Source organism: Sesamum indicum, linkage group LG1 (genome assembly GCF_000512975.1).
Source record: "Sesamum indicum cultivar Zhongzhi No. 13 linkage group LG1, S_indicum_v1.0, whole genome shotgun sequence".
In the NCBI taxonomy this organism is placed as follows: Eukaryota; Viridiplantae; Streptophyta; class Magnoliopsida; order Lamiales; family Pedaliaceae; genus Sesamum; species Sesamum indicum.
In genome coordinates this window covers 15442889-15466790 of record NC_026145.1, presented here as the reverse complement: position 1 = coordinate 15466790, position 23902 = coordinate 15442889, and the positions used below count along the sequence as shown (strand labels likewise).

The following is a 23902-nucleotide window of genomic DNA, read 5'->3' as shown; positions in this document are numbered from 1 at the left end:
CTTCCAAACATAAGATTTTAGGTTTAAAATCTGTCCCAATATAATAATAGCATGTGGGATTTTATTCTTTTTTCTTTTCTTAATTTTAGCTTGTTTTTTCATTATTAATTGCAAATGATTAATATTTATATATGTACTGAAATTATGTATATATGTTTCGTACTTTGTTTTTAATGTTATGATATGATAATCTGCACATTTTATTACTTTTTTTTAAAACGAAGTGGTATAGTAAATATTGTTTGAAAAACTAATGTAAGTCTTGAAAATTATTATATTTAGTAATAAAAAAAAACACTAAATTAGACTTAATTATAAGTTGCACATAATTTTAGTCTCATCACCTCCTGGCCTGTACCAGAATGTCTTGAATTTCCAAATTCCTAAAGAGAATTTTGTTCTTTCACCATCATTCATAACCCTCTCTCTCTCTCTCTCTCTCTCTCTCTCTCTCTCTTGTGTGTGTGTATATATATTGAGAGACAGAAGAAACAAGGTCATGACCACAAGTGTGTGTGTGAGAGAGAGGTAGCTAACATTAATAATGTAATGAAGGAAAGAGTAAAATGAAATAGAGAGAGGGCATCGTCATCATCATCATCCATCATCACCTTGTAGATCAAAGGAATCCTCTCCTCCACTGATATCCCTAATCATGAGAGACCCTCCTCCTCCTCCTCCTCACTATAATTTCTCCACTGCAGCAGCTGGATGGTTTAACTTCATCCCACTCCACTCTCACTACTCATCAGTCCCACCACCAAACCCTCCTCCTCCTCCTCCTCCTCCGCCACCTCCCAAGGAGCCCCTTCCTCTCCTCAACACCCTCAGCCTTACTCTCACCACCAAAGAATTACACCTAATTCACCAACACCCCTCATGCACTTCTACTACCAGTACTAGTGATGAGAATGTTAGCATAGCCCTACAAATAGGCCTTCCGCTCACCCCTACTTCTGCTGATCTGCACCACCACCCCTCCTCCTCCTCCTCCTCATCAAGGGTTTCTACTTATGCTTCTGCTGCTGGATCAGAATCAATGGTGGAGAAAGAAGGTGTGGATATACTCTCAGGGCTGCCCTTGAACAGATTCAACATGGGTCAGTACTGGATTCCCACTCCTTCACAAATCCTCATTGGACCTACTCAATTCTCTTGTCACCTTTGTTCCAAGACTTTCAACAGATACAACAATCTCCAGGTAATTATAATTTCTCCATCAACAATTAACCCTATCTACCTTTTCATATTTCACACTTCTCCACAATTTTTTCTGCAATTTAACGCCAAACCCCCTGTCTAGGCACAGACAATTTTACTAAAAAAAAAACAATTTTTTGTACAATTTAGTTAATTATATCTTTTTTTTTCTTGGATATGCTTATAGTTTCACTCATTACGGAAATCTTGAATAATTGACCTTGCTAGTTATAGTTAATTTAATTCCCAGCAATATATATAATAAATTATCTTTAATTTCTGGAATAATGAATCCCATGAATCAATGTTTTGCAATAATTAGTTCCTTTTTGCATATTGAAAACAAAATTAGTGAAATTTTTGGGTAAACATTTAATATATATCTTAATTTCATGTAAAAATGAAAAAAAAAAAAGACGTTTTGTTTATATTGTTTTAGGGGAAGTCAAGTCGTGAGATTTTCTTAAACAATAACTACATATGATGTTGTCAAGTCAAGTGATATGTGTAGGTAGTAAAAACAAAAGATGAGTCTCAGATTTAAACAGTCACTTCTCTGCATGTTTAGTGTCAATCACATTCCTATGTTTTGCTCATCATCATCTTGTTCTTGTCAATCACAACCAGCTCCTAACAAAAATGTGAAAACCATTTAGGTTAATTATTCCGCCTCAATTCCTGAAAAATATGTATATATGCTTCTTTTTCAAGATTTTATGACTAAAAAACTCTCAATTTTCTGGGATATAAATGAAATTTTTTCTTCGGGGCTTTAATTTATAAATTTGACAATTGGGGGGACTGAACTTTAATCTGTTGAAGACCTTAAAAGTCTGTGCAAAACACTGTTACTGAGCCAAATGCATGTGGGTTGAAAATGAAAACCCCGACAAGTTGCAAAGGTGTAGCTGTTTTCAGATGTTTTTTCATCACTTACTCAACTGCAAATTGTAAAGATCCCACTGCACTGCATACACACGCACCCCCAATGCCTGCTATTTGCCTTTCTATCTACAGTTTTTTTATTTAATTTTATCATATGTACACACATTCAATTAAGTACAACTCTTTGTATGTATAGATATATACATACATGTATCAGCTAGCTGCATTTTTTGGTGAATATAAAGTCATGATTTATATATGCGACATTAATTGAGTTACGGATTCACGCTTTCACTCCTCTGCCTGTGTTTGTTGCTCATGCAGACACTGATTTTGTTTCCTGACAAAAAGATATGTTTGGATTCATTTCGTTTTTGTTTTACTTTATTTATTTTTTTGGGTTAAGATTGTGGGAGAATGTGATAGAATTCTGTAGTGTTTGGATTACTAAGTTGGAGAATTTAAATTTAAGAAAGCATGGTTTATGCCAACGTACTTTTCCTCCAACGTTAAATAAGTCATGTTTCTCGGAATCTGGGTGCAAGATCTTTGTATACCTACTGTGTGTATATATTGAATAAAATAAAAGATGCAACATGATTTAAAATAGATAATTCGAACTGAAATTTCAAAACTAGCGTGGGCTTGAGAAAATAGGATGTTGGGACTAAAAATAGGATTGGTTTTCTTTAAACCATTTTCAGTAAAGTAATCATGTATATCTTCATACCGAAAGAACAATGAAGGAAAAAGTTTCTAAAACCTAAACAAACAATATTTTTCAGGATGAGTTTAATTTGGCAAAGTTTTTTTAAAATTTTATCTTAATCAAAAGATGGACTCTTCTAAAATGATTTTTTTAATAAAAAATAATTAGTTGAATGTGTGTCTATTAAACTGCAAGAATCAAGATAAAATATGTATATAATTAGGAAAGAATAAAACTCTTGGTGGAAACAATTGGTAATTAATTTAAAAGTTCAGTAACAACTCTGATCAAATCTCAAATGTTACATATACTAACAATCTATATATTTTATCATCAATTGAACTTCTCAAATATTGTGCAAAACTTGGTTATTTCCTTTGCATAGAATTTTTAGCTAGCCCCAAATTGAACTTTTTATCTGATCAAAATACAATATTTTACATGTAAATGTTAGTACTGATGAATATATATATATATATATATATATTCTAATCAATGCGGTAAAATCAAATCTGATCTGAACAAGAACTCCTCTTAGTTTGCATATGTATATATGCTCAAATATTCAACGTTAGGATTCTCTTACGCCCCAACCGAAAATAAATAATTACATCGATCCAAGATGAATTGATTAATGAATCCCTGCAGCTTAATTTCATGTATATATAAGTGTGTGGGAGTAGGTGTGTGTTTTACCTAATTAATGTATGCATGGATGGATGGATGCAGATGCATATGTGGGGGCATGGATCACAATACAGAAAAGGGCCGGAGTCACTGAGAGGCACACAGCCAACAGCAATGCTGAGGCTGCCGTGCTACTGCTGCGCGGCGGGGTGTAAGCACAACATAGAGCACCCGAGAGCCAGACCCCTCAAAGACTTCAGAACCCTACAGACGCACTACAAGAGGAAGCACGGTGCCAAGCCCTTCATGTGCAGGAAGTGCGGCAAGCCCTTCGCCGTCAAGGGCGACTGGAGAACCCATGAGAAGAACTGTGGCAAGATTTGGTATTGCTTCTGTGGCTCTGATTTCAAGCACAAGAGGTCCCTCAAAGACCACATTAAGGCCTTTGGCCATGGACATGGCTACCGACACCACGCCCATAACAATTACGATACTTATAACTATAATCATGATCATCTGGACGAGGAGGATGAGGAGGAGGAGGAATCGACTTCTGAGATTTTTGATCTTCACAATGGTGATCATGATGATCAAGATAATCCGTCTCCAATGTCATGATCATCCGTCTCTTTTTTTTTTTCCTTTTTTTTCTTTTATATATATGTGTGTGCTTGCATGGTGTTGGAATTAAGTGGAGGAGTTTGATCTTTTCTTTTCCCTCTTTTTTTTTTTTTTTTGGTTTTGTTTTGGGATTTTGTGTGTGGAAAGTTAATTTGTTTTGAGTTATAAATGTGTGAGAAGAAAAAGTTTTTTTTTCTTCTTTTATCTAATTATAATTATTAGATTTCCAATTGAATTATAAATGATCCAGCATGCAGATGATCTTTTTCTACAATTGTACAATGGTGGTTGTTTATGTTAATTAATGTTAAAGGGTTTAACATTAATTTGGCTCTTAATTAATCATATATCAATTATTTTTTAATTTTGAGAGTGTAATTATAAAGTTTGATTTAATTGCTTTTGTATTTTGTTTTTCCACTTTAATTCCTTGGTGGAATCTTGAATACTATTTCTTTTTGGTTTTGATATATATATAGATCCCATGAATTATTAAAATTCTCGAATATAATTGTTAGATATAGATATTTGATATTAATAATCTATTATAATTAATTTCTTCAAAAAATAACAATCCATCGCTTTCATTGATATGAGTTGGTGATGTCGGACAAAAAAATGATGACCTCGGCTTCAGAAAAATGTTATTGTGGAGACGTATCGTTCAAATGTATATGTAATATTAATAAAAAGTTAAGAATATGGAAACTTTTTAGAAAATTATGATTTCTTCTATCCTCTGAACTAATATTTATCTATTAATAAAAATATCATGTACTTACTTCAGATCTTCAATGAAGAAATTTGTATACATATAAATTATTACTTAATCTTAGACCCATTTGTAATTAAAATGACATAAATTATATATATACACTCTAAATGCTTAAAATGATCAAATGAGGCACAAACCTACTCATTGTTAATAAATCAATAGCACTTTATGGATTGAATATATTATTGCATATATATATATATATATATCATCTTATAACATAAAGTTCTACATATATGTAAAATGATATATCGATGTGTACTGTATTATATATACACACTAGTTAATTACATATAACAAAAAAAATAACACACACACACATATATATATATATATACCACGTAAATGAATAGAGAATATTAGACGATATTGTATTTTGTGAAAATTTTCTTTTGTATATTGTTGTGGTTGTGATTTTGATAAAAGGATGAAACGAGAATTTTACCCTCGACACAACAATTTACTAAAATTAAGTCTAGAAGAGAAATTTTGAGAGAATGTGTAATGAGTGGCCAAATCAATTAATAGTCACCTGATTTAAAAATTAATATATGGGGTATTTATAGTGGTACTGAGAGTTTTAGAATGTGGTATGGTGTATATTTTATTCTGTGGCTTGCATATAAAAAAATTACTTTTTTACCCTTGTAAATAAATGGATTCCACCGACATATACATCATATACATTAGTCAAACAATTTGTTTAAAGTTATGTTAATTAGCGTAATATTTAATTTATATATTATGCTAAGATGGTATAATTTATTCCTAATTTAAAGTACTTTTATATCTGATTCGCATAAGAAATTTTGGCTGATTATGTGAAAGCATATTTCGTTTTAAATAGTTTGCCACAAAAAAAAAAATAAATAAATAAATTCGAACAAACATAAATTTCTTTCTTTGTATTATTAGTTTTTGCTACAGAAGCCTCAGCCCACATAAGATGCGTTGGTTCTTTCATTGGATGTAATAATCTATTTGTCAGTGGAGTTCACAATTATAGCCCATGGGCTGGACCATAATGTGATAATCAACATTTTTTCTTTTTCTTTTTTTTTTTATTTGTTTGGAATTTGGTTGTCTCATTTCAAATTTCTGATTTTGCAATTAAGTCCCTAAAACATTTAAATTTGTACCTAGACCCCTCCAAGGTACATTTTTACTACCAAACAATTAAAATTTACATATTATTCCCCAAAAGATTTGCAATATTTCCCTTAGACAAAATTTGATGCCTTTTTCTAATTCCTTTAGTTACAAAGAACATCTTAAGATTGGACATTTATATAATGTGCATCCATGGAAATATCCAGGTTCTTAAAATTACACTAACATAACAAAGGAAAACGAACACGACTTCTCCAAAATACTGCTAAAATCTTAAAATGGCTTCATGAAACAAGTGAAACAAAGTTCTAAAACAATCACGATTTCTCTTGCAACCTTGTCCAAATCTGAGAATGGTTTCAAACAATTAATGCAACAGGTCAGAATTCCAGTCTCTAGTCAGGCTACAAAATGTTTCCCGATTTCAAATCAAGCAAAAAGAGAGCAGCAATTACTACAACTCTTCTACCAACTACAGTCCTTGAGCTACCGGAGGAGGACGGCCGACAGATCCTGACTCCCAGGTATTTTACAAAATGTTTCTCAAATTCAAATCAAGCAAAACAAGAAGAGCAACTACTGCAACTACTCTACCAAAACGGAGGACTATACTCGTTGAGCTACCGGAAGAAGGGCCAATGGGTCCAAGTGCGGCAGGTGGAAACAGCCCCCCCATGCTCGAGTTTCCACTGCAGCCAAAATGTAGATCAATATATTAGAGATCACATCGACCAAATGAAAGGAGAGGTTATTTATCATCTTTTCTTGAGTTCGTTTTTTTGTTCTCAAGCTTATTAAGGGAATGGATAAATGTTGTGTGTCTCACCTTCCTATAAATCTACAAGATCCATAGCCTGCAATGAACACAGGGACAAGTGATTACTAACAACTTTGTGGCAGATCTTCATTGAAAATAATATATGAATACATGATATGACAAATAAAGTAGTTTCGTGAATGCAGAAAACATATAACCCTGTTACCAGAATAGATATCTTCTGAGCTCTATGTAAGATAGTAAGATGAATGGAGTCTAAAACTTACTAGGGTCGGCAGTAGTTAACGAAGCTGTGCCACCAAAATCACAAGTCCCGCCAGAGCTGCGCATTTTCTGATAGTAATCATTATAAGCATAAGAAGCATGATTTTGCACTGTATTAGGGGAGTAGCACGGCTGCCCTTTCTGAATGGCCGCGCAGTTAGCTTGGCCAGGCCCACAAGCCCAATTAAGTCCATCTCGCAATGAGCTCTCATCTGCACCTGGTCTTGCGATACAAAAAGCTGTGGAAGAATTTGCACCAAGACTATCTGAATCACTCAAACTTACGTCGTAGACGGCAGTGCCGTTAGTGAAAAGTACACCCCAGTTTCTCTCAGAGACAGGCCCAGGCCTTTTGTCTTCGTTGAACAGTTCATAAATGTATGTGTTGATGGGAATGGTGGGCTGACTAGGGGGGCCTGAATCATTAGACACACGCCTTATCAAATTACTATTGTATGTCTCTGCATTTTCTGCAGTAGCATCAGGTTCTTTGGAGCCGCCAAATGACGGCCAACCAGTTTCAGTAACAACAATAGGGATTCCTGAAAAGTTGAGAGCAGCTATAGAGTTATAAGCAGCATCCACCAAAGCATCAAACATACTGTTATAATGGAACAGGGTGTTTGGATCGACGATTTGTTTAACTGGGGGGAGTGGTTTGAAAAGAGCATACTCGAGAGGAAAAATGCCGTTGCTCTTAACATATTCATAATAAGGATAAGCATTTAACATGTAATAGGACTTTGTGTTTTTCAAGAACTGAAGGATCTGGAAAATAGTAGAGTTGGATGTTGCATTGAAGGTGGCGGTAGAGGGAGGAAAAGACCGGGGAATTATGTCCATTGAATGTGGCGTTGAAATTTTGACTTGATAGTTGAGATTTGAAGCAAGAAGGGCTTTATATAGGTTGTTCATGGCAGGAACCAGAATAGGTGCAGCATGTGGAATCGAAGTAAGAACTTCACTGCCTACAGCAATTGCCGTAATATTAGTTGAGGGAACATAAGCTGCAACATTCTTATTAACCCAGGCTGCTGCTGTCGATGGTAATTCTCCAATACCTAGGACTTCTTCATTTGTAACACTAACCATAACTTCAATGCCTGTGTTTGAAAGAGCATTCAGCATGTGGGCATCAGCGTCGAACAGACGCACATGAGTTATTTGCTGAGCTTTAAGAATTCCAACTATATCAACAGCTGAAGGTAGGTTTGAGACGTCAGTTCCAATATTTATCCCAACAAATGCACCTGCACAGCGAGTATATTATAATTATGATGATATAGAAAATAGTAATAGCTAGTTTTCTGATTATCTGTTTGCAACTAAAAGAAACTTATTAACTCAAAACACATGATGAAAGAAACTCGTCCAGGTATGTAGTAGAATCATGTTATTAGATTCATTGTTAGCATATGTTTGCTCCGTACCCTATTGGAGTGTGACTATCTCATAATGTAATTTCCGCACACAAAAAATATCCACCATATACAGCATTTAACATTAACATAATTATCCAACTTCATATCAAAAGAAACACATAATCTTAGGAAGCCACAATTTTGCAAAGTATCAATTTAATGCTTCAAAGTCAGATATCCTTATTCGTGATAGACAATGCTGTATTGCTCTTCCAATCTTTTGACACATAGTTGATGCAAATGATCTGTAATGGTCACTGTATTAGTACAGATAATTTGGTACAAGTTCTTCTCAGGAGGCCGTTAATGCACAAGAAAAATTAGAATTAAATTAGCAGAATATCAGTATTATTATCAGATTACTCCAAATTTGAACAGAAAGCCATGCGTGAGAATAACTCTTCATATACAGAATCAAACAGGGCATGGGAGACAAAAACGATTCAATTGAATTTTATTCCTACTAAAAACCCTTCAAATAATGAACAAAAAGAACTGTGCTCCTAAGATAAGAAGTCAAGAATCTGGTATCTGGTCAAATCTAAGGAAAGGTGACCAAACTATTGAGCATATTGGTCTATTAAAGCATGCAAAAGGTCTGCGGGATTCACCTGATGCCTTGAAGAAAACTCCACAAATTAAAAGGATAGCTTGAAGCCATATCTTGAGCGTCATCAGCAATGAAGAATTTAGCTTCAATCTTCAACAGGGCTGTATTTTTCCCTTCTACTAAAGCGCTGAGCACTTTTTATTAATTTGAACTTGTTGCTGGACAAACCAATAAATTATTGTCCAGAAAATATATGTAAATGAATTTTGGAGTAGGTTTTCAGCCTTCAATATTTTGTGTTAAAGTGGCCCCTGAATATTGTCGACAAGCAAAAACCAGAGCAAACCTGCATCAAAATTGAAGTTCTCCATTTTCTTGTAAGGCCTTCATACCCAGAACACATATACAAAATCCAGACAATCCATCACACCCACACACATGTGAGAAAGTGATTTTAGGCATGCATGTGCAGTGCGTGTGAAAGGAGGTACAGGAGGAGGTTGGTAAGAGAGAGAGCTAAGCATCTAATTGATATTTAAAGGTTTACAACCAAACATAGCGCCACTATTTTCAATCATAGACCACAAAAAGGTGGTCCCAAATGCATATAAGACAGCATATTAATAAATGACCAACAACTTCTTTGATACAAAACCTTAAAATGAGAAAGAAAATGTTTGCTGCAATGTCTTTTGCTAGTAGTCTACCCACATTCAGGAACATGACCCAACCAGGATCGACGTGGATTTTCCACAATAATCCAGAACTATGAAACAACTCAAACTCAAAATTAAGACATTAGACGAGTATATTGGTTCCCATTTTTTAGATTATCTTAAATGATTATAATCATAATCATTGTAGAAGATGACAAACAATTCAATTCTTGATTATTTCAAGTAGTACGGAAAATACTTACTTCACTAACGACAAAGCCCACATGATCTGGAAGCAAATAAACCAAGTTTTCCAGTTAAATCAGTGAACATAATCAAATACAAAATAAATGTGATTGAACAATATGGCATAGCCAGCTTCATTGAGCTGTAAAATGGTGCCATAAATGCTCCCGTCAGAGTTTTAAAAAAGAAAGAAAGAAAAACAGGGGAAAAAAGGTGTGAAAGAAAGATGGTAGAAAACAAGAGGGGTGCCAACTGAACTCAGCATCAAACATTCTTTCTAATTTTTTTTAATCAAACATTCAGTAGGCATAAACCAGTGACCAAAGTTTGCTCCAAGATACTGATAATACTTACAGAGATTACAAGGCAAGCAGTTGATATTGCGAATTTTTCACCACCAGACTTGAAAATCCAAAACTTATATCAGCTAAACCATTTTTAATAAGTACATTTGGAAATGACAGAATCCCAAAAGATATTCAACCCTACTTAAATCTATGTCAAACCTATTTTGAGTAAGGCTCACTCCACTAAGCCCACATCCCACACTATCCAAGCATAAAATTGAACACCCAAAAGCAAAAGAACAGGAGCAGATCAGTAAAGCAAGAGGTGCCGCAGACCAAAACAATCTTAAAATAACTTATTACCCTTGTGCTAAAAGTGTTAGGCAAATCGAGAAATTTTCTTCCCAAGATTCACAGTTTAACACCAGAGAAAGAAGACCTAAGAAGTGATTAATCACGTGAAATAAGTACACACTCGAGTTGGGGATACAAGAAAGTGACAACACTAGAAAAAAACAGAATCAAATAGAGAATCCAAGAAAGAAAAAGCTGATAGAAAGACAACTTGTTCGCGTGAACTCAGCTACACATTCAAGAACTCACTTTTTTGCTTAAGAGAAACCCTTTCCAATCAGGCGAAAAACTCAATCTTTAGCAATAATTCCACAAGGGTCACAACAAAAACCATTCTCCACAAGTTGAAACTAAAAGAAACCAAGCACACACCAATGCAAGAAACAACGCAACACCAAACCAAAAACCCCAACTAACCTTCATCAAACTGCATGAAAGAGCAAAACTAACAGGGTTTGAATTGGAAAAACTCACGTATACAGGCAGGGAAAGAAACCGAGAGATGGGCTCACTTCCAACGACGCATATAGCACCTTCAAGTGAGCTTCTTTCTAATATTTCTGCAGAAACTCAAAGCTAAAATTGTAGTGCTTCTAGGAGCTTGAATGTGAAATGATGAGAAAGAAGAGTGTCCTGGGCCTGGGGAGAAGGAACGCAAAGCGGCAGGCGCGGAGTGGGGTGGGGGTGGGGGATACGTCTCGAGCGACAGGGTGGACAAATCAACGTCACTTGCTGTTTTTGTAATTGACTGTCTGTTTTTGCCCGACTCCTTTATAAGAAATAAATTAATGCTCCTTCTGTCTCATTGAGTCGAATCGGATATTTATCACATTTTATTCCACATTAATCATTAGTATTAATATATTAATTAAATTAATAAATTATTTAATATATCGAGATGAATTATTATTAATTTATTAACTATTATTTATAAAAAAAATTATTAATTATCAATTAAAGGATAAGACTATGAAAATTACAAAACTTATATTTTTAAAATCATATAAAACTTTGTGTTGATTATAGTAATATTATTTACTAGAGATTGTTTATATAATTAGGTGAAATATGTGAAGCCAATCTATAAATTTGCAGAATATATTATTGGCTAAATTAAATTTTTCCAAATTTATTGGTTCCAAAGTAAGAATTTCTGCTGGAATCCATTCGAAATAATTTTAAGGGCAAAATACATTTTATTCCTCTAAATTATTCGTTATGTAACAATTACCTTTCTAAACTAATAAATGTAACACTTACATCCCACGATTAAATTTTTAGATAATAATGGCCTTATATTATATATATTTAGCTCAAACAATTTTTTTTTAATAAATTTGCATTTTAAGTTTAATCCAAAATTTTAAATTAAAAAAATATCTTTTGTTTATACTTCAGTGTGTTACAGATAATTTATTATACACAAGAAATATTTTAGTAAAAAAAAGATAAAAATAATAAAACTTCCAGAGAATGTTCGAAAAAATTAAAATCAAGCATTTTTATATATTTGGCCAAAGATAAATTATTTTAGAATGTGGCCAATTGAACGCCCACATTTGAATTTTCAGGGAAAAAAAATAGAAATTGAAAATAGTACTTTTAATTGCTTTTTGGACGTAATAATGTATCACGTATTGAATGTTGTAATAAAATGTTGATTGATTTATGAATTTTAAAATTTAAAAATATTGTTGTTGTTGTTTTTATGTATTTAAATTATTGATATCGTGAATTTGAGTTATCAGTAATTAATATATTAATATCAAATATTTACAATTAATTGTTAATTAAAAATATAATAAATCAATTATTAAAATAAATTAATGGTTGAAGCATAGATAGAGAAAGGACAAAATTAGTGCAGAAATGAAAATTGAGAAGAGTGATAGTTTCTAAAAGAAGTACACTGTACAGGTGCAGTTCTACTTAAAAATTAGGAATACAAGAAAAATTATTAGATGGCATGGATTTTTGAATCACTAATAAAATACTATGAAATACTCAAAGCCCAACTCATCTACTTAATTCTTCAATTCAAAAAATTATTGCCCGAACTCAATTGAATCAATCTAATTACAGAACAGATGTAATATACTTGCTCTATGATTGGTCAATTTTTCTAAAGTGTACATCAATTAGTTAATAAATATAGCCTTTAAATTGTTATGTGATTGATTCAGGTTTGACCGAGTCGAATTTGGACAAAAATTTTCCAATTCAAGAAATATATCTACCAAAACCCTTGTCGACAAATTTCTGGAAAAAAAAAAAAAGATTCATATAGCCACTTGAATCTGAATTATTTATTTATTTTTAAATAATAATGAAATTGTATAAATTGTGCAGCAGAGTAGAATGTAATTTTTCAAATTATTAAAACTTAAGGTAACACAAACTTCATGTTTCAATTATAATATGTCTTTAAAAATAATTATTTTTAAACTTTAAAACTGTGCAACAATTCGAGTGTCATTTTCCGATTTTGTAGCTTAAAATAGTTATTATCACATACAATAAAAAAAAAAAATGAACACTACGATTTAAATTTTATATTTAATGGAAATTAAATATTTCATTTTAGACATAGGAGCAATTTTCACCAAATCGTGGAACAGAATTGCTAAAAAGCGTTGAGAGTGGGATCCAGGTGGAAGAAACGCGCTTTTATGCAAATGAGGGTAAGAAAAAGAAGGCTCAAGTGGGTCCCACTTTTGTCTGTTCATTTCAAAACTAACGTTTTAGACGGAAAAAGTAGCAGCGTTTTCTCCCTCTTAGTCTGAACTTTAACAAAGCGCGCGCGGGCGTGACTTTAGGATCAAAACCCGCTTTTTCAATAATTAGATTCCGACTATAGCACTTCTTGAGAGCAGTAGCTTGGAGATGATTTTGGCTTATCGTCATCCTTCCCCGCTATTCCAACCCAACCTACATACGATTTCAAGAATCAACCAAAAATCACCGAAAAGATTGCAGATTCTGAGTGCGCAGAAGAGGTGCTTGAGGTGCAACACGCTTTATGAAGATAGGGATAACTTCCCTACTGCTTGCGCTTTCCATGGCCACGCCACGGGTATGTATTTGAATATACCCTTGCTTGTTTATTTACATTTCTTGTTTTGCTACAATATTGTAGTGTATTTGTGTGGTTAAAGTTTTTTATTCTCATCTTTACTTTTGATTGCGTATAAAGTTTAGAACTTTATCTTGTATTTTTTTGTTTTTGGGTACAACTTTAGATACCACTGCAAGATTCTTGCGGGTGAATGTGATGGTCCTCTTTTCTTTTTTCCTGAAAAGTTTGTTTTTTTATGTTCTTTTTGATATTGTTTATTATGATGGGATGATAATAAAGTTGAGTCAGTGTTATGGTAATTTCTGGAAATAGTCTTGTTATTATTTATTAGATATACGTTTCTGTTTTGGCATAGTTAATTACACTCTGCTGTGTAGGTGCTGAGTTGTATAGAATTATTATCTATTAATACCCGGTGTCGCAATCAAGTGTGTATTTTTATCGAATATCTAAGCATTAGAGCATAAGTAAATTTGTAGAACATGCTGTTGATTATATACATGTATGTATATACTGCAGATACACTTTCTCAAATGAAAAGTATTTCTAGGCAAATCTTTGTAGTAGGAATTCTCATGGCAGTCGGTCAGAATAAAGATTTGTTAGTAGTGCATTTGTGCCTCGTGGTGGAACCTTGTGTGCATGTGTGTTCTTTAGCACTAGTAAGTAGTAACTGTTGTTCGGCAGTTGGCACTCTTAAGGTTATATTCGGATTTTGCATTTCAGTTAAGAAAAAGTAAAGGAAAAGAAATGTCTGAAAATTAGATTATGAAATTATGTCATTTGTGTGAAATCCTCTTTGTATTGTTTTTTCTCACTAAAATACAAGATTTAAACAAATGCAAGGAATGTTCATTGAACGCAACAACTCCTCTTACTTCAAAGAAACGGAAGAATTTAAGTTGTTGAATCTTTATAACAAAGGACTATCTAATGAAAGGAAGCCCTGATCAGTGATCACAGCAAAGTAATCAGTACAAACTCAATGCTCCATGCTTTTGTATCAAGAGAATAAAACAACAATTGATAAAACACTCGTCCGTGTTAGAATTGGAAGTATATTTAAACATCCTTTTAGAAGCAAAGCAATGGGCAGATATTAGCAAATGGTATGACCAGAAGTATACAGTATTAAGTATTATGCCACTTATATCAACCCTTAATAGAAGAGATGAAATCAAAGGACTCTATGAAACTGTTCCTTTTGCCACTAGATACATTTTTAGGTTATTGCTTATGACTAATGATTAATAGAGTAGGGAAGAAAACGGGCGTATGTGAACTGGGGAGAAGATTTATGAAGCAGTTAGTTGTTTCTAGGCTGTGTGGAGGATTAACTTTATGACTTCTTTGAACAGTGTGTTCTACTTTGCCCTTCTCAACCACTGCATGCACATACCAAAAGATTTACATGTCAGGATTAAATGCTATCAAACACTTTGGATGCCATAATGCAGATGATGCTTAAATTGTGTATTTCTTCAAGACAACCTTGTCATAGAATGTGGAAAATCATGTATCAGATATGTGAAGCTGTGGGCAAGTTAAAAGGCGTTTTATGTTTTCTGTATGGCCAATTTGTTATTCATCTAGAAGTTTTAACTATGTGCTTTTTGCCTTTTTGGTTTTTATCTTTTGAACAAATTAAATGAAGCTGCTTTTTGTTTGTAATTTGTATCTTAAATAATTTAACCCCCATTAGATTATGTCGAACAACCAAATAGTACAAAGTTACAAAACTCGATAGTAACCAATTAAATCTTGACTAAACTACCTATTATCGCATGAACCACTGAGTCTCTTCTTGTGTGTTTGCTTTATACATGTCATCTGAATATTCTCATGTAATATCATTCTTTTCTAAACATTTTGGCCTCTCAAAATCCACCAACTGCAGCAAGCCAGCCTATTTCCCATCCTTATGGTACAATCACATTCTATTCTTTCTAATTTCAAGAGCATACTCATTTGAAGATAAAGATGCAACTATGATCCCCACTGGCATTTTCCCAAAGGTGGAATTTAAAGCTTTTAAAATATGCAGGTGAGAAGGGATTATTTGCATTTGCCCCACCTCACCAAGGAATTGATGGAGAATGGAGTGATGGATCCGGTGTAATTGTGTACAAATGGAACGAGAAAGATAACAGGCCCAACACCGGCAGAGCCAACTGGAAGAAGAGATGGAGCTGTTGTGCTGAGTATGATGAGAACGCTCCACCTTGCCAACGAGGGTGGCACGTTTCCTACGATGATGGTTTCACCCTGTATTGAGCATCCTTGTATAGCGTCGCATACATCATTTTCTTGCTTATTATCTCCATTAGATTATGTTAAGCATTTTTAGTTCCTTATTGTCTATAGACAAAAAACTGACTGCTACATATGAATGTAAAGTGCTATGTACTCCACCATATGTCTCAATATGAAAATATTATGATTGCTAGAAGTCTAAAAGTCCCGAAAACAAAGAATATTTTGTGTGCTCGTGGAAAGAAATAGTGGATCTTGACTGTAATCAAAACAACAAACCAGGATAAACATATACTATGATCAAATAAACTGTAATTGAAACAACAAACCAGGAAACAAACATATTCTATGATCGAATAAACATAAACATCATGGTACTAAAGCAAACATAATTACCAGTTCAACCTGTTTCAGCAGAAACATATACCAACTTGAAGTGTTTGAATTTAGCTCACTGCTACAAACATACAACTCGGAGTAACTATATTTTCTCATCACAAGATCATGCAAACACCAAAACCAGTAATATTCTCATTTATCCACATGACTGTATTGACAGGAACAGCTACAAAATCCAGTAAATCTCACCCCACTGTCTTGAAAGACTCATGAATGTGCCTCAGAGTATCTTGATCCCTATTCCAATCGGGCGTAGGCGCATTCACAAAATGCGCATACAGCTTGTTCTTGGCACAAGTAACCGAAATCAAGCTGTGCGCGCCAAGCCCATCAATCTCATACAGATAGTAAAGCTGCCCCTTCTCGTCCTTCCTCTCTTCCGAACTCACGCTTTCTGCGGTTGCAATCAAATCCTGCAAATCCACGTCCGATAACGCGAGATTGTTCAGAATGACGTCTTTAGGCGCCAGTCTTGGGAACCCTTCAAGAAAAGTCAAGTACTCCTTCTCTGCCTTCTTCTTCGGGTTGTAGAATTCACTGTCAGTTCCATTGGTTCCCTTCTGTATCTTTGAGACTAGCTTTTCTTTCCATCCATCCGGCACGTCGTATATGTACTCCGCCGATGCTTTCTTGTCGGAGTTGCCTCCGTACCCGCCGTAGTTTGCGGCGCTCGCGGCGGCGCCGTAGGATCGTTTGTAAAGTCGGCTAGGGAAGGTGGGGTGGTGGTGAGTATCGTTGCGGCCAGAGCTGTGGCGGCTAAAGAGGAGACCAAGTTGACGGGTGGCTTCGCGGGTGGGATGCTGAGGTGGGGTTTGGATGGTGGAGGAGTAAGTGGTGGTTTAGGGGTAGTGGTGGAGGAGGAGGAGGAGGAGGAGGAGGAGGAGGAAAGGACGGCGGAGGGAGAGAAAATTGTGGCCATGGGGGAGGTGGGGGCTCGGATTGGTGGACGTGATTGTTTTGTAAGAAATATTTGATTATTTCCTTATCCTGCTTGTATCATACTGACCAATCATGGTAGAGCATGCTGCCACCTCATCTACTAAATTTATATAACTTGAGAATAAATAATATTGCAACCTCAATTTTATGAATAATTTGTAATTAATTATTATAATAAAAAAATATTTGATACAGCATATTGCATTTTGTGCATCTTTGAGATAAATGGATGATAATTATATATGAGATTACGTATAAATTCTGCATCATTTTCGTTTATTTGTCAAATTTTAACACATTAAGGTTACATTAAAAAATGATCAAATTTTCGGTAATGAATTATATAAAAACGTGGTTGTAATAACAGTGTTATTCATTATTATAATTGTAATGAAAATTTTTGAAAAAGTAATTACTGAAATTTGCATCGGTAGGCGAAACTCAGCCAATGCGTAACCGTTAATTGATGATTGGTTGATGGATAGAGGAGATGGATGATGTAGGAGATTTCTGAATCATATAATTACAGCGATGGAGGAATTTTCATTCAGACATGCCAGCGTTGTAAATAAGGGGTGTTCCTTGAAAGTGCAGGACCGTCGTCACAATCATCCACCTAACCTTCCAATTTCCAACCTTCGAAAGCCCTAAATAGCCTCCCCCGTTCCTGCATTTTTATTGCTTCACTCATTGCTTTCCATCCCTCCTTGTTATCTCACTGTTGATGGGTTTTCCAAGGGATTATTCTTAGCGACGCCATGTCTAAACGGTAATTCTTCTATTTGGATTATATTTCGGAAATTATACGTCGCTCTCTTCTGTGAATTTGGTATTCTTGTTTAATTTGGTTAAGGTGGGGGTGGGAAAGAGATGGAATGTTTGAGCAAGGCAAAACAGATTACTTGTTTGTTGTCTTAACCAATCCTGTGAGGACCAGGAATTCGTGTGCAATTTTATTTGTTTTCCCTCCGACGTTGGGAATCTTAATAGCCTTCAATTCTAATCTGATCATATTAGAATTATGGACTCTTTGATTTTACTTTGTTTTTGAACTTGTTGATTGTCAAATTCTGTAAATTAGTTTGAATGGGTTTCCACAATGTTAGGTGGGGCCAGAAGATTTGGTTCAATAAGCAAAACTGTTGGACGTAATACCCATCTACAAGGAAAGGAAAAGGAAAAAGAAATCCTGTTAGCTGATAATATCACTTTCATTTTTGTGCAACATCCATATTGTGTAATAGAAAGATTGCCATTCCCAGATTCTTAAACTGGTTTGATTCTCACATATTTCTCATGAATCTCATCCTTTGGTAATCGTTCCTCACATATCTTTCTAATCTTCCTCATGAACTTCCAGGAGTTGTTTGCTTATTTTTGACATCTTTATTACTTTGTTTGTATACTGCATGTGGAAGACAATTGTGCTTAGAAGTAGTAAGGTTAAGAATCAAGGGATTGAATATTGGGACTTCATAGTGCTGGTTAACATTCTAAAGTTTGGAATGCCCAGTAACCTCTAATGTAGAGTTCATAGTTTTCAACCGCATAATGTTACAATTTTACTGACCAATCATATCTTGGTAAATGCTAAACCTGCAGCCATTTCCAAAACTATCAGGCATTTCATACCAACGGCGATAGCGAACATATGAACGAATTTTTATGGGTTTATACTACATTGTAAAATATTGAGATGAGTGAATATGTTAATCACATCAGTACAAATTAGGATAAAAGTATAACCATTTATGTTTGCAATCAGGTTTTAGGGTGAGCTCAAGACTCTTAACTTTGGATGTTGATAAAATTCTTCTAGAAACAAACAGCAGAACCTATCAATTTTAGCTGCCTGCTAATTTGGAAGATAAGTTAGTTTTCATCTTCAGAGTCTACTTTCATGTAATTAATAAACAAAATAAAGAATCAGCATATTTATGAATTTTGGTTCCGCAGTCGGTCATTGACATTATTACTGATTACTGCAGAGACTGCTAAATTTGGTTCAGGTCAGCTTGAAATGCTGAAACATCTGAAATTTACAGAATCCATCCTCAAACTTAGTGGAAGACACGACAATTCTTAAGGGACAAAAGTAGAAAACATGAGTAGAACATTCCTTTTTGACCAAAAAAGCTTCTAACTTTTTCATGTAACAAAACGTTTAGTTGAAGCTCTGTGACCAATATTTTTGCATCATGATATGTGGTAGAACACTGTGGATGAGAATATATTTATTGATTTTGCGCAGGGTTCTGTGCAAATTCTTTGCTCACGGGGCATGTTTAAAAGGGGAGCATTGTGAGTTCTCGCATGATTGGAAGGCCCCACCAAATAATGTAATTTTCTGCCAACCTGTTCCAATTGCCAACAGTTTTTACTGGTATTACTGTTAATTATTTTTTGCTTGTCCATTGCAGATATGTACCTTCTATCTGAAGGGAGTTTGTGCTTATGGTAGTCGATGCAGATACGAACATGTCAAAGTTTCTAGACAGTCCTCAGCTCCTTCATCAGAAGATATTTCATTCCCTGTTGAGCGTCTTTCTGGAACTGCAACACACAGTACAGGTATTTTAGCAGATGCTGCTGCTAAACATTCAGCTTCTAGTGAACCTCCTGCCAGACCTGCATGGGAGACAATGTCTGGGCATGACAATATACTAGATCAGGGTTATGGTGTTGGGTATTTTAGTAATGTTGATTCTGCTGATCAGTCAATTTGTTCTTTTGCCGCTGCTGGTGATTGTCCACATGGGGAGAAATGCCCCCACATTCATGGGGACCTGTGTCCAATCTGTGGGAAACACTGTTTGCATCCCTTCAGGCCTCAAGAAAGAGAAGAACACATGAAAACATGCGAGAAAAGGCAAAAGCATCTAGAGGTGCTAAGACACAGTCAAGAAATAGAGTGTAGTGTGTGCCTTGAGCGTATATTATCAAAGCCTACAACAGCGGAAAGGAAATTCGGAATTCTGTCAGAGTGCGACCATCCATTCTGCGTAACATGTATCAGGAATTGGCGTAGCAGTTCTCCATCATCTGGCTTGGATGTTAATTCTGCACTGAGAGGTTGCCCGATTTGTCGAAAACTTTCATACTTTGTGATCCCTAGTGTCATTTGGTATTCCTCTAAAGAGGAAAAGCAGGATATTATTGATAGTTACAAGGCAAAGCTACGGTATGATTGAGCCTTCCATCCACCCAGTCCCCCCTCTCCTCTCGTCCTACTGTGCTCTCATTGGCTGATTGTTCTCTTTCAGATCTATTGATTGCAAGCACTTCGACTTCGGGAATGGTACATGTCCATTTGGGACTAGTTGTTTTTATAAGGTATGTTATTCTATATTTAACATAACCGTTTCATTTATTGTTTTAATGGTTCATGCTGACCACTTTATTAATTAGTTCTGGCGGTGTGGATTTAGTTTCTATACTGTTATAAATTGGAAAGAGAAGTCCATATCAATGGATAGTTATAACTGCCAACCTTTTTTCACAGACATTTTGCCTATTAAAGTTAAATGTTTACTTTATTTTTGGTTGGAGTGAAATGGATTAGATGTATGGGTGTAAATTTGTCAGATGGAGGTGGAAAACATAATCGCAATTCAAGCAAAAAATAACAACGGGAACCTACGAAGGGGTGGGTGTGGGTGTTTGTTTGGGCTCTTCCAGACGATTGCAGCCTAGTCTTAGAGAATATATCTTGTAACACATTAGATTTGCTGCTCTGCAGTTGTGAAATTTGATTTCAAGAGGTTGCCTTCAAGGCAGTTGGCTAACCTTTAGTGCAAATAGAAGAAAGTGCTATGGAGTTGGTCCTGACAATGTAGTATTGGGTTTTGGGATCTATGGCCTTTATTCTACGTCCTTGTCTAACAGATACAGAGTAATGTTGTCTACATATACTAGTTTTGTTTTTAATGAAGTGTCGCTTTATTTGTGGAACACAACTCCCATTGTTGGTTAACCATCTAGGTGAGCGTACCATCAGATTTTTCATGAAGTGCTGTTAGCTAGAACAGGATTATCAATAGGTGTCTGTTATAAACCCAGAATGCTGTTGTAGTTGGTGTTACTGTTATTACACTTCCGCCTTTTAATATGCAAGTGCTATTCAAGATTTTAAGTTCTCATACTTCATGAGAATTAACTTTTTGATCTCTTAATTCTTCTTGGTTATCTAAATGTGATAACTGATATTATTTTGAGTAGGCGTAGTTTTACGATTGCATCTTCTTCAAATCTTTGTTGAGAGCCTTTAATACTGAATTAGCTGATCTGCGACATAAATTCATCCGTGAACTTGGATCTCGTAGATATATCTAGGACTGCAAGTTTCTGCATCTTGGAAATCCCTTTATTCTTCTTTGTTCGTTTTTTTAGTTCTTCATCTCTTCCATTGCTTCTCTTATTAATAAAACTATATTTGAATCTTTTTCCCAAGAACTATACTGATATGGTCCAGTGTTTCCCAATATGTCCTCAATCTTTAGCATCTTGCATCCTTGTATATGTTTTTTCTCTTTGTTGTTTCTATTGATTTATTTCATTTCAAGCCTTATCAATTTCCCACGTGTATTTCTTTTTTGGGAAGCTCAAATCTAGAAGTTTATTTCTGTGGTCCTCCAAGAATATCTATAACTCTCTGGTCTTTTCTAAGTTTCTATGTGCTTTATAGATGTATAAGGGGGTGGTGCTGGCGTAATAAGTCAAATACAAGTAGTCTTTTATTGATTTTTATGTTTCCATGTCTTCACAAGCATTTGTAACTCAACAAACTTGTTTTTGCATATTTTCTGCTTTTTATTTTTTTTATCTTTTTGGGGAAATGACTGGCTTCATTGAGAGTCAGTCATGCCTTTCCTAGTGTAAAGTCAGTAGTGCCTGATTCTTAAGTTTTTTGAACTTTCCGCTGTTCTAATGTTAGTGATAACTCTAATTACAATGAACTTCTTTCTTATTTTCTCTTTGTTTATCCTTAATATTTAGCCATCATACGAAACATAGCTCCCTCGAACAATATCATTTGGTCCGCAGCATAGTTAACTCTTACAATATTCAAATTGCAAGCACCAGAAGTGTATGGTTGTGCATTACTGGTTCGATAATTTTAGCATACTCCACGTTTGCCAGAGGGAGGTAGTGTGCTGTGTGCTTATATATGGCAGTTTTGATGGTTCAGTCTGTGGTTTGAATTAGTAGTGTTTAACAAAATGTTAAACTACAGTTTCTGATTAAACATTATGTTGTGAATCTATAGAAGTCTGATTGCAACACAGTAAAAGACTTTTACCTAGAACAATGGGATTTTACACAGAAACTCTTTTATGTTTCAAAATGTTTCGAAAATTTTGATGACTGAATGCTGATGCTTTCTCCTTCCTGGCTTGTTTCCTATACACAAATGTGCATGTTTTGGTTTTCTTTCTTAATCTTTTTTTCAATTTTTTTTCTTGGGAATTGATTGCCCAGAAAATGCTAAATACTTATATGGACTCTGCTTTAACAGCATGCATATCGTGATGGCCGTCCTGAGGAAGTGGTTCTTCGCCATCTTGGGGCTGAAGATGGAAATACCGTGATTGCTAAAAATATGAGGTCACTATTTTTCTCCTGACCAATTCTGTTTTGGGCATTGATTTATGATGTTATATTAGTACTTTTCACTGTTTGGTCCACTAATTCATGTCTGCCAATTGTGATGCTTTTCAGGCTCTCCGACTTTCTTAGAAATTTGCAGATAAGATGATCGTGGCATTAAATATTTCAAGGAAATTTTCAGGTCTGGATCTTGTTCATCACCACGTATGCCTTTTCACTTTAGGATTTTATATCTGGCTCCGTTTTCTATTTCTGGTTGGTTCATTTAAAGCTGCTTGAAATTATCTGTTGTCCTTTCTAGTCCCATTAAGATTGATCTTGGAATATGGTCAGCTTCATCTTTTCCAACTCTTCTCTTCTATTTGTGCTTGTAATAGTACTGTATATATATGCAGGCCTTCAATTTGAATTAACGTTCAGTTTTTCAGGATTTATATTTCTAATATGCCAGTATTTCCCTCGATTAGCACTTTTAGGAAAAAACCATTTAAAAACCCATTTAAACCTGCCCCACCCTCACATAAGTTTCCGCATCATAATTGGTCTGCTACTCTGGTGTGTGAAATGGTGCTTTTTTATACTAATTTCCAGATTAGCAGAGCTCTGTTGCGTATTTCTTCATTGTTGATTGCTTTTGGGAAACACGGTGCAAATTATGAACTTGTTCTGTTTCGTAATCAATATAATCTTACTACATGCAGGACATTTGGTAGGGTACTGGAATATGTCATGACCTAAAATTTCAACAAATTATGGAACCACAGTGCTTTTATCTAAGGTGAGGACAACTTTGCAGCATTTTAGTTAAGACACAATTGTTTGTTATGTTTAGACAGGCTGCTTTCTATGCTAAAATTTTATCCCTACTGCAAATGTAGATGTTTAAGGATCTCGCAATCTAGTAATGTCTGACACTTTGGCTGCTGACAGAAAAAAGTGCCAAGGGCATAATAGAGCGAATGCATGTTTGATTAAGAGTTTTCTGTTTCTTTAGCTCAAAATTTCCTTTCACCACTGTTGCACAAGATGTTCATCGATGTGGGAGAAATTAGTAAATTCTCCTCTTTTTGTATGCCACCAATCCCTTAAACTAGAAGCAACTCCTATTTTCTACAGACAGACCTATTTTCTACAGACTGAAGATG

The 23902-nt window shown here is 34.9% G+C and overlaps 5 protein-coding genes across 6 annotated transcripts in view; 3 read left to right on the top strand and 2 right to left on the bottom strand.

Annotated features, from left to right (window-relative positions):
- LOC105169009 (zinc finger protein WIP2-like) lies at positions 501-4339 on the top strand. The gene is made up of 2 exons (XM_011089269.2): positions 501-1201; positions 3524-4339. Exons 1-2 carry the CDS (start codon positions 656-658, stop codon positions 4037-4039), a joined length of 1062 nt encoding a protein of 353 aa, XP_011087571.1. The 5' UTR covers positions 501-655; the 3' UTR covers positions 4040-4339.
- On the bottom strand, positions 6188-11191 carry LOC105168989 (glucan endo-1,3-beta-glucosidase 4-like). 2 transcript variants are annotated; one of them, XM_020696691.1, is made up of 5 exons: positions 10901-11191; positions 9002-9286; positions 6972-8219; positions 6754-6781; positions 6188-6616 (listed from the first exon to the last, which is right to left on the bottom strand). In XM_020696691.1, exons 2-5 carry the CDS (start codon positions 9063-9065, stop codon positions 6457-6459), a joined length of 1500 nt encoding a protein of 499 aa, XP_020552350.1. In that variant the 5' UTR covers positions 9066-9286; positions 10901-11191; the 3' UTR covers positions 6188-6456. The 2 variants fall into 2 exon arrangements, with proteins under 2 accessions (XP_020552350.1, XP_011087532.1); XM_011089230.2 differs by having other exon boundaries at positions 10958-11191.
- Positions 13244-16318, top strand: LOC105168980. Its single transcript, XM_011089216.2, has 2 exons — positions 13244-13556; positions 15604-16318. The coding sequence occupies exons 1-2, from the start codon at positions 13367-13369 to the stop codon at positions 15831-15833; spliced, it is 420 nt and encodes a 139-aa protein (XP_011087518.1). The 5' UTR covers positions 13244-13366; the 3' UTR covers positions 15834-16318.
- Positions 16144-17165, bottom strand: LOC105170047 (thylakoid lumenal 19 kDa protein, chloroplastic). The gene is given in 2 exon segments (XM_020696901.1): positions 16144-16911; positions 16914-17165. Coding segments are annotated over 2 exon segments (732 nt in total). The 5' UTR covers positions 17131-17165; the 3' UTR covers positions 16144-16396.
- LOC105168970 (E3 ubiquitin-protein ligase makorin) overlaps positions 17530-23902 on the top strand; it is a 7900-nt gene continuing 1527 nt past the window's right edge. The window contains exons 1-7 of the mRNA XM_011089206.2: positions 17530-17919; positions 19402-19489; positions 19571-20331; positions 20414-20483; positions 22666-22754; positions 22869-22938; positions 23459-23535. Of these exons, the coding sequence (XP_011087508.1) occupies positions 17909-17919; positions 19402-19489; positions 19571-20331; positions 20414-20483; positions 22666-22754; positions 22869-22905 (1056 nt within the window). The 5' untranslated portion in view covers positions 17530-17908 and the 3' untranslated portion in view covers positions 22906-22938; positions 23459-23535. The remainder of the gene's footprint in view (positions 17920-19401; positions 19490-19570; positions 20332-20413; positions 20484-22665; positions 22755-22868; positions 22939-23458; positions 23536-23902) is intronic.